The 10,592-nt window shown below is 34.9% G+C and overlaps 1 protein-coding gene across 1 annotated transcript in view; it reads left to right on the top strand.

The window, feature by feature from the left end:
• The window catches only part of LOC107717332 (far upstream element-binding protein 3-like), a 13,441-nt gene extending 5,430 nt beyond the window's left edge, over nt 1-8,011 (top strand). The window contains exons 5-11 of the mRNA XM_016524034.1: nt 2,017-2,177; nt 2,771-2,844; nt 3,789-3,865; nt 3,946-4,014; nt 5,214-5,285; nt 5,464-5,588; nt 6,547-8,011. Of these exons, the coding sequence (XP_016379520.1) occupies nt 2,017-2,177; nt 2,771-2,844; nt 3,789-3,865; nt 3,946-4,014; nt 5,214-5,285; nt 5,464-5,588; nt 6,547-6,555 (587 nt within the window). The 3' untranslated portion in view covers nt 6,556-8,011. The remainder of the gene's footprint in view (nt 1-2,016; nt 2,178-2,770; nt 2,845-3,788; nt 3,866-3,945; nt 4,015-5,213; nt 5,286-5,463; nt 5,589-6,546) is intronic.
• Nucleotides 8,012-10,592: the final 2,581 nt, after the last annotated feature.

Genomic DNA, 10,592 nt, shown 5'->3' with positions numbered 1-10,592 from the left:
TTGTGGGGGGGGGGGGGGGGTGGTAATTAAATTAAAAGGAAAGCATTGAAGTCAAACCAGATGTTTAAATTAAAATTGTATTTCTGTTAGTTGTAAAGGCAACATTTCTTGTTTTCATTCAAGTACTAAAATGAAATAAACTAAAACATTATTTAAAAAAAAATAGTAAAAACGACAAAAACACAAAATGACCAATTAACATAAACAATAAAATCAATTAAAATATAAAACTTTCATTTCAGTTGAAGTACTAAATAACTAATTAATAAAAAAGACTTTATTAATAAAAAAAATCTCACACACACAACAAAACCTTAAATGAAAATATATATAAAAAAACTGATTTAAAATATTTTCAAAAAGCTAATTATGATTCTTTTTTCTTGGCATTGGGCATTTTATATTTAGACACTGAGTTATGAATACAACTAATGTAAGTTATACTTCACTAATAGCTTGTTAGTGTAATGTTGATTCATCTGTGCACATCAGATCACCTCAGATTCGTTTTGCATGAATTATTCGGTGGGATTGAGCAGATGTGCGTTCTCAGACTCGACAGGCCGTTTGCTCTGACCTCACATCTCATTGTTAGACGCTCTTTTCAGTGCGAGTTAAAGACCACCAGTTAGCAGCGTCTCACGGCTTTAACCAGCATCTTTTAACTAAACCGGTCCGTCCGTGAACTCGGCTCTTTATGATGCCGGAGCTCATAATGGCTTCATTAATGCAGCGGTTAAATTTGTGTGACAATAAGGCAGCATCCTTTAACTAAACCGGTCCGTCCGTGAACTCGGCTCTTTATGACGCCGGAGCTCATAATGGCTTCATTAATGCAGCGGTTAAATTTGTGTGACAATAAGGCGCTTGGATGAGTGAACAAATGTTCAGACAGCACTGTGACTCTCTTTACCAGGCTCTTGTGTTTGCACACCTCGATTCCCCCCCGAGCTGGTGATTTAACCATTAAGTTTGGAAGTCATGACACACATTTAATTATTTAAATTATTTTTGTTTTAATTGTAATTTTTTTAACAATCCCTTGTGTCCATATACTTTTTTTTTTTAAACCATTGTAAACTGTATGGCTGTTTAGTGAGCAGGTCTTACGTATTTATTAATTTATTAATGTAATTGTTTATTTGTTTGTCCCTGAATTTTCTATCTGGTCATTTTATTATAAAAATGTTTTTTTAATTTTATTGGATTTTTATTTTGGTTTTTTTATTTATTTAAAATTTTTTAACCTTTTATTTTATTTTTGTCCTCTGTGTTATGTATTTCTTTTTATTTTTTATTTTTAACAATTTTTTTGTCCATACATTTTTTAAACCATTGTAGAGTAGATGGCTAAGTGAGCAAGTTTTTTTATTTTTATTTTTTTAAGCGTTTGTCCCTGATGTTTATGATTGGTTCATTTCATGTTATTTAATTTTTACATTTTGGTTTTTATTTATTTATTTATTTTTAACTGTCCTTTTTAAACCGTTTTAGCAGGCGTTATACACTTGTGTTTTAAATTTTTTTTATTTGCTTATTGATGATGTTTATAACTGGTTATTTTATTTCTTTTTAACTTTAATTTTATTTTTATGTGTTTTAATTATTTACTCATTTTTCCCTTGTGTCCACATACTTTTTAAACCAAATGTTGATTATATGGTTGTTTAACAAGCAATTGTTTTGCGCCTGTATTTTTTAAGTTTGATTGTCCTTCATGTTTCTAATTGTTTTTTTATGATTATTTCTTTTTATTTAACTGGAGTTAAGGTGTTTTGCACCTGTATGTTTTACATTCCATCTGGTTATCTTTTTTAATTTATTTAATTTCTGTTATTTTTTTGTTTAGCTGATGTCGAGGTGTTTTGCACCTGTGTTTTTATGTTTGATTGTCCCTGGTGTTTTTAACATGAAGTCTAGTTAAAACTCCCAGTGGTTTGAAACCACATGTGATAGATCTGTGTGAGGAACAGAGCTTGTTACCGGATGGTGTTCATGTGTTTGTGTTCTGCTCAGGTGGAGAGACCATAAAGAGCATCAACCAGCAGTCTGGAGCTCATGTGGAGCTGCAGAGAAATCCTCCTCCGAACACCGACCCAAACGTCCGGATCTTCTCCATCCGTGGATCTCCTCAGCAGATGGAGATGGCCAGACAGCTGATCGACGAGAAGATCGGGGTGAGTGATCCGTTTCTCAGCGCTTTCTGTTTGCATTGTGTGCAGAAGCATTCAAAAGTTTGGCGGGGAAAAAAAAGTTTCAAAAAGGCTCACCAAGACTGCATTTATTTGATCAAAAATACAATAAAATTGTAAAATATTTTTAAAATTTAAAACAGCTGTTTTCTATGTGAATATGTGTTAAACTGTAATTTATATCTGTGATGCGCAGCTGTATTTTCAGCATCATTACTGCAGTCTTCAGTGTCACATGATCTTCAGAAATCATTCTAATATGCTGATTTGCTGCTCGAGAAACATTTCTGATTATTATCAATGTTGTGGAAACTGATACATTTGAATTTTCAGGATTCACAGATGAACAGAAAGTTCAAAAGAACAGCGTATATTTGAAACATTGTAACATTACAAAACATTTACTGTTACTTTTGATCAATTTAATGCATCCTCGGTGGATAAAAGCATTAATTTCTTTCAAAAAATAACCATTTGACCCTAAACTTGAAGCATATGTCCAAGTCGAGTTTCTGTAGACTGTCCTCAGTCATTACTAACGGACTGTTAATGACTGATTCTGGTTCTTCTTCATGAAGGCGTCTGGAATGGGAGGAAGCAGCAGTTTTGGACTCAGTCCTTTCACCCAAGGACCAGCGACTCCTCATCAGAAGTGAGTTCCTTCCTTTATTTCCTCTCTGCCAGTGACTTTATTCTGACCTAAGTTTCAGGTTATTTTTAGTCAGAATATAGAGTTTCCCTCCGGGATGATGTTTTGTTTGCTTGTTCTGAGTACATGCAGTACTCGGTACTCAGAGTAGAATGCAGTTATATGAGCCTAAAATTCAAGATATGAGGCAAAAAATCACCCTCTCATATTTATAGTTTAGCAATATCACACCAGCAAGAGTGCCGTTTTGCACCAATATCTGCACCACTGAAAATGAGTTTTATACAGCAGCTCAATTAACAAGAAATTAATATCGTGTTGCATTTTATACGCAATATTGTCTGCTTTTGCTTAATGTCGTTAAGCCTCTCTGATCAACACGCAGCAGTGATTCGTTACTGATTGAATCAACATATCTGAACAAATCGAGTGAATCAATGACTCATTCGTAAAGAGTCACTTGCTTTGTTTTTGAATGAATCGGCCATTTGAAGAAATCAAGTGAGTCAATGAATCACTCATTAAGACAGTGCTTTTAGTTTCATATTTAGAGCATCATTTCGTTGTTTTTTTTTTAAGTTTTCATATTTCAATATTGAGTAAAAAAAACAAAACTACCCGTTTATTATCATTATGCATACAAAGTTGAATCAAGATTGTCTTTTGTTATTTAACACAATAATGACTTTAAATGCTCTTTTGGAGGGTAATTTCTCAGCTTAATTTGATGTGCAGTTAATTAATCTTCACATCACATAATTAATTAATTAAAAACCACTTGATAGTGCCAAAGATTTGATGTACTGAACCTCCAGAGCATGTGTAATTCTTCATCAGACGCGTGCAGGTGAATGGTTTTAGTGTGTTTCAGACCAGGTCGATTATCTGTGGGTTGCTGTGTAGTGCTTGTAATGCTGATGCTGTGTTTGTGTTGTTTTGTGTGCTAGTGGTCCGCAGACGTTCATGACTGGAGGTTGGGGAACCACGTACCAGACATGGCAGCCTCAGAGCCAGCAGGACCCCAGTAAGACTCACTTTAAGCTTCGCTGTTTCTTCTGAGGAACAGCGCTTTCCTTTAGATTCACTTCGTTTTGCTAATTTCAGGTCACAATGGATCTCAGACCGGCCAGATGGACTATTCCAAAGCGTGGGAGCAGTATTATAAAAAGCTAGGCAAGTGTCTCAGACACTTAGCTGCGTTTCATCCTGAAGGTTTGGGTGAGACGCCGGGACTCTTAAGAGACGCGGCTGAGAGCGCTTTATTAGCCCGACTAACAATTTTCCCGGTCTGCTGTATTATTTTCTGCCACTTTTTTTTTTTTTGGATGGACTGGAATACTGTTGTTTTTCGTTACTCGTCCTGATAAAAGCCTCCGACGAACACAAAAAGCCCAACAGGACGTGATCCGTTGTTGACATTCACAGCGTTATAACCGTAAAAGTCTTTGCGCAATTTTCCTAAAACGACAAAAAAGATCTGCACTGCAAGAACAAAATTCATAGAAAACAATATCCTGGAAGAAAGTTACCTTTTCTCTGTTACTTTATGAACATTACCTTTAACGCTTAACTTAATATTCATTGCTTTTGCAGGTTTATTTATCATTGGTTTAGTTTTTACTCCGTATCCCAAGAAGTTGTAACTTAGGGCTGTGTTGTTAGTTTGTAGAATTTTGTTTATTAAAAAATTGCTATTGGGATTTAAAATGCTGTTTAAAAAAAATAAATGTTGTTTTGTGCTTGCTTATAGGGTTAGGCCAAAATTTCGATATTGTATATCAGTATGGCTATAATAATAATAATGAAAGTTATTATTATTATTATTATAAATAAAAAAAAATACTAAAAAACAAATAAGAAACATTGCTAATGTAATATTTCACTTTAAAATGAAAAAAAAAATTGTATTAGAAAAATATTAATAATGCATAATTTTATTATAGTTTTTAACTGTAATACACAACACTAATATTTATGGCTGCTCAAATTTCTTGATTTTCAAACGTTGAAAACGGTCAAACTTTTATTCTGACGCAGGAGCACTTAAAGCTTCTCTTTCTTTGACAAGCGCTTCTTGTTATAAATTTGTGAAGATGGTGAAGATGTGTGTTTTGTTCCCAAATGCACATTAAAGTTACTCGGAGCATTATGCAGATGGAGTTCATGTGAATCATTTGCTGTGAACCGAGACGATCATGAGATGCTGGTGTGTAAATGAACACAGTGCCACGGTTCACTCACTGTGCGTGTGTGTGTTTAAATGAATTGCAGCCTTATGATTTCGGTTTTATTCTGATTAATCAAGCAGCTCTAGTTGTAACTGATGTTCCTGGATCAAACTGAGACTGAGTTCGCGTGTTTTGTCTGTGCAGGTCAACAGAACCAAGGCCAGAGCAGCGGCTCCGACTACAGCAAAGCATGGGAGGAGTATTACAAGAAACAGAGTAAGAGAACGTCTGTCCTCCTGATGTAAGTCAAACCCAGCTGGACTTCAGTGTTCTCATCCTTCTGTGTGTGTGTGTCTGCCTGTGTGTGTCTCTGTGTGTCTGTGTGTGTGTGTGTGTGTGTCTGCCTCTGTGTGTGTGTGTGTCTGCGTCTGTGTGTCTGTGTCTGTTTGTTCAGCTCAGGCCGCTGGTCCTGGATCTCAGCAGAGCTCTCCTCCAGACTATAGCGCCGCCTGGGTGGAGTATTACAGACAGCAGGGGGCGTATTATGGCCAGGGACAGACGCAGGCTCCTGGCCTCCCGGTAATAAACACACTCCACCAACACCATCACCTTTATAGATATATATCATATAATGATATCAACATACAATACCGCTCAAAAGTGTGCAAGAATTAAGATGTTTTTGGATAAAAGTCTCTTCTGCTCACCAAGGCTGCATTTATTTGATCAAAAATACAGTAAAATTATGAAATATTTTTAAGATTTCAAACAGCTGTTTTCTATGTGAATATCTGTTAAACTGTAATGTATTTCTGTGATGCGCAGCTGTATTTTCAGCATCATTACTCCAGTCTTCAGTGTCACATGATCTTCAGAAATCATTCTAATATGCTGATTTGCTGCTCAAGAAACATTAATTTTGAAAATTAATTAATTTCTTCTTTTTTTTAAAGGACGCTTTGAATTGATCAAAAGTGACAGTAAAGACATTTACAATTTTGCAAAAGATTTCTATTTTAAATAAATGCTGTTCTTTTGAACTTTCTGTTCATCTGTGAATCCTGAAAAATAAAATGCATCACAGTTTCCACAAAAATATTGTGCAGCACGACTGTTTTCAACATTGATAATAATCAGAAATGTTTCTTGAGCAGCAAATCAGCATATTAGAATGATTTCTGAAGATCATGTGACACTGAAGACTGGAGTAATGATGCTGAAAATACAGCTGCGCATCACGGAAATAAATTACAGTTTAACAGATATTCACATAGAAAACAGCTGTTTTACATTCTAATAATATTTCACAATTTTTACTGTATTTTGATCAAAAATGCAGCTTTGGTTCTCTTGCAAAAGCATTCCTGGGAAACCTTGCATTCACCTGCAAAAGCACTGAGAAAGTTTTTATTTACCATCACCATGTCCCTTTAAGGAGCTCCGTAGAAGAGACTTCTTTGATAACCATGAAAACTAATAATTTTAATTTTTAGTTTGTGGACTCTAACGCTGTGATTTTTCTCCTCTCGTGCCGCAGGATCATTAAAGCGGGCGACTGCAGACCCTTTAGTTGAAGATTTTTGAATCACTGCGAGGAGGAAACAGACCTTTTGTAACAGAGGTTTCTAGATTTGCAACGCCTTGAAGACTTTTACTTTTTTTTTCTTAGTGAGAAACACTAGCTGTAGAATGACTTATATGATTTAAAAAGAGAACTATTTCTAAATCAGGACATCAAATTGTTACTAAATACTTGTGTGCACCATTATTCGAATGGGCGATTTCCGGGATCCCTTTTGGACCATTTCAGAGTTGGGTTTGTTTTCTATTCTTCCTTTTTAATTCTACGATATATATATATAGATGTGTATCGCCAAAACGAACCCCGGAGTCGCGGCGTTTCATCGATCGCGCGATATAATCTCTTATTTTTCTAGTTCTGTTGCAATAAAATTGACCGCGGGCTTAGCAGTCTTGAATTCGTTATCGTTTCGTTTTGTCGTGAAATGTTTTAAGAATGTGTACAAAATGTTTTCTTTTTTTTTCTTCTACATAAAGCATTTTAATTCAGTGCGATGAAAAACTGTGATGTTTTTGTTACAGAAATATATGCTTTTGTTACACGAGAAACGCAACGATGATGTAATTCCTCATGTACTTGTATTCTGTTTTCATTGTCATTTTATTGTACTCTGGTTAAAAAAGGTGCAATATCTTATTTCATTTTTTTTTTTTTTTGAAACAGATGGATTTCTCTAATATTTTGACAGACGTTTAACTTGTAGTTCGTAGAGGTTTTTTGTAGTCGTATGCAAATGTAACAGATAATTTTTTATTACGGTGATTTGGCGGCAAAGTGTGGTCTTGCGTATCGTGAGGTGGTTTTTTTGCCTTTGCTCTCTTGTAAAACTATGTATGTATGCTCAGATACTTGACTAAATACTTTATTTAAAAATATATATATATAATTAAATCAAAGACTTTTTTTGTCCTGCGTTTTTACAGGAAAACTCCCTGTTTTTCTGTTCTGTTTTCATACTGAAATTTGTCAAAGATTGTGAATGTGTGATTTGAAATTTGATGTTGCATCTTGCTGACGGATGAGACGTTTTATGTGTGTGTAGTTCTGTAAACTTCGACTTTAAAGCGTTCAAGACTGCTAAGCCTCGGAGAGCCTACCTGTGTATTAATTACTTGTAGTTTTTTATATTCCGAGTATTGGAAGATCAAAGTTCTTGTCTTATTTGTTCTCGCCGGTCCCTCGACTTCACCACAACACGCTGTGCGCTCCTGTACAGTCCCGATCCCGTCACTTTTTAATTCAGATTTTGCTTTCTACTCTGTGTGATCTAATATATGTATGATTGATTAGTTGCAAATTGATCTAGTATTAACTTCATTGCTTAATGAAAAGGGATATTATAATTTCAAAATGTTTAATTTTAGTGTTTCTTTTCTTCCTCATGTGTACAGGTAACCATGTATTAAAATGATCGAAAGACTACCACTTCTCTGTGCCTCTTCTTTGCTCGTCTTTGTCCTTTTCACAGGGATCTGCAATGCTTGTTTGGTTTCTGAGATGTTGTCTGTGTAACCTATGATGGCGCGAAGCAAGTCACGTGTGGTGAAAAACAATCGAGTGTTCATATTGACTATTTCTATGTAGTCCAGGTTCATTTGAAAGAATAGTTCACCAAAAATAAAAGTGCTTAGGTCATCCGAGATGTAGATGAGTTTGTTTCTTCATCAGGTTTGTAGAAATGTAGCATTGCATCAGTGTCTCAGCAATGGATGCTCTGCAGTGAATGGGTGCCGTCAGAATGTGAGTCCAAACAGCTGATAAAAACATCACAATAATCCACAGCACTCCAGTCCATCAGTTAACATCTGGAGAAGACAAAAACTCAAACAATCTGATGAAAATCTGATGACGAAACAAACTCATCTGCATCTCGGATGGCGTGACGGTGAGCAAATTTCAGCACATTCTCATTTTTGGGTGAACTATTCCTTCAGTAATCTAAAGAACCTGTATTCTTAAGAGTGTAGTGTAATGCATCTGGTTTGGTGTCTACTTTAATTGAAGCGCAGTTGTGTGTGTGTGTGTGTTTAGTGAGTGGTTTGTGGGAGGATTCATTAGTCTAAATGTGAGAGAGAGTTTGTGTGTGTGTGTGTGTGTGTGCATGCGTGAGAGAGAGAGAGAGAGAGAGAGAGTGTGGTTTGTCTCCATTGTGTTGCATGTTTGTTTTGTCAGTGAATTTCCTCTGTGGCTGTTAGTGGTGCATGTAATTGTAGTTAGGTGGTAATAATGTGTCTGATAACTAAACGTTTCAATGTATGAGAAGTAATAGTTTACAAATCTGGGAGGATGAATGTGATTTAAGACTGATTTTACCTGCTGATGGTGGAATATTTTTATTGCAAAGACGATCAGATTCAGGAGCCTGTGAGCATTACCAGTTGATTTATTCAGGGATTTATTAAATATTTGAATTTCACATTTGTTTGTGACACTTTATACACACTTATGTGATTCTTATTAGATCTTTAGTTTATTTAAATAGATTAAAATGGCATGAATGTACATTCATATCTGAGTTATGTCATGTTTCTTAATGGCTTGTTGCTCTTCTGTTGAGTGTGTTTTCTCACTGCTGCTCAAACCCTGATGAATGTTGAATGAATGATCTCTGTTCCTCTGATGATCTCCAGTGTACGTCAAATCCTCCTCCGAGCAGCATGACAGATTGATTTGCATCGACTGAAAGGGAACCTGCAGGATGAGAATGGAATAAAGATGTTCTCCCGCTGGAGGAAAGTGAGAAAACGCTGGTTTCAAACACTCCACCAATCTAGAGAAGAAAAAGCTCACAAAGCCGGAGTGCAACTGAATGCAGGGCTTCATATGAGCACCAATAATTGTTAATCTGCTACCACTCAAAAGAATAATGTGCAAAATGAGCTCAAGAGAAAAATACTCCCCGCATAATAACCTGTATGTCACAAATTTACAATGTGAGGCAATAATACCAGTTTCTGTAGAGAAACAAACCTTCGAGTTGTGCCTAAAGGCTATTGAACACTTACATTATTACCTAGTTATAGAAATATTTATGTATTGTATGTTATGCATGAAATAAAAATTATTATATTAGATTATTATTTGATAAATATATACAATAAATATAAACATTGCATATGCATTAAAATCTAAAAAACATTTATAGATAGAACATAAAGCCTATATATATATATATATATATATGTCACAAATGTATAAATAATGCATATGCATATACATAATGACAATGTATAGCCGACATTTCATATATGAATTTCATATATATAGGCTATATATATTTTAAATCTAATATAGTAATTTTGTATAGTGTGTAACTAGACACTGCATATAAAATTCAAATATTATAAATTGTATTATATAATATAAATTTCATATTTTATGTACTGTATAATCAATGCATATGCATCAAAATATGAAGAATATAAAAATATAGTATAAATAATGCATATAAATACTGAAACTATGTATAAATTTCATACTCTATATACTGTATAAATAATGCACATGCATAAAATTGCATTACACTTATTCTTAAATATTCTTAGATTATTTATTTAAATACATTGGCTATGACATAATGACACTGTATATATATAGTGTCAAAATGCACGTTTAACTCATTGCCCACTGTAAACTTAAACCACTTTTGTCGTAAATAATTACATATTGAGACAAAAAAAAAAAACTGCAGCAAGAGAAAGTGAGTGAAATGCAGAATAATTGTATGTCATGAGAGACTGTGTGTGTGTTGAGGTTAATAACAGCTGGTTAAATGTGTGAGAATAATTACAGGCTGTGATGTGTTAATAGCCTCTGTACAGGTGTTGAGCCACTTATGCGAGATTATCTCTCAGTCTGTGTCTCTCTCATATATGTCTCTCTCTCTCCTCACAAAGACGGAGTTTCTCATTGGGTGTGTGTCTTGAAGGGGTGGCGGGGCTCCTGCATAAAGAGCTTTTTTTCCTGGTGTGTGTGTGAGAGAGAGAGAGAGAGAGAGAGAG

Source organism: Sinocyclocheilus rhinocerous, unplaced genomic scaffold (assembly GCF_001515625.1).
Source record: "Sinocyclocheilus rhinocerous isolate Xijiao unplaced genomic scaffold, SAMN03320098_v1.1 scaffold991, whole genome shotgun sequence".
Taxonomy (NCBI): domain Eukaryota; kingdom Metazoa; phylum Chordata; class Actinopteri; order Cypriniformes; family Cyprinidae; genus Sinocyclocheilus; species Sinocyclocheilus rhinocerous.
This window is presented reverse-complemented; position numbering and strand designations above follow the sequence as displayed.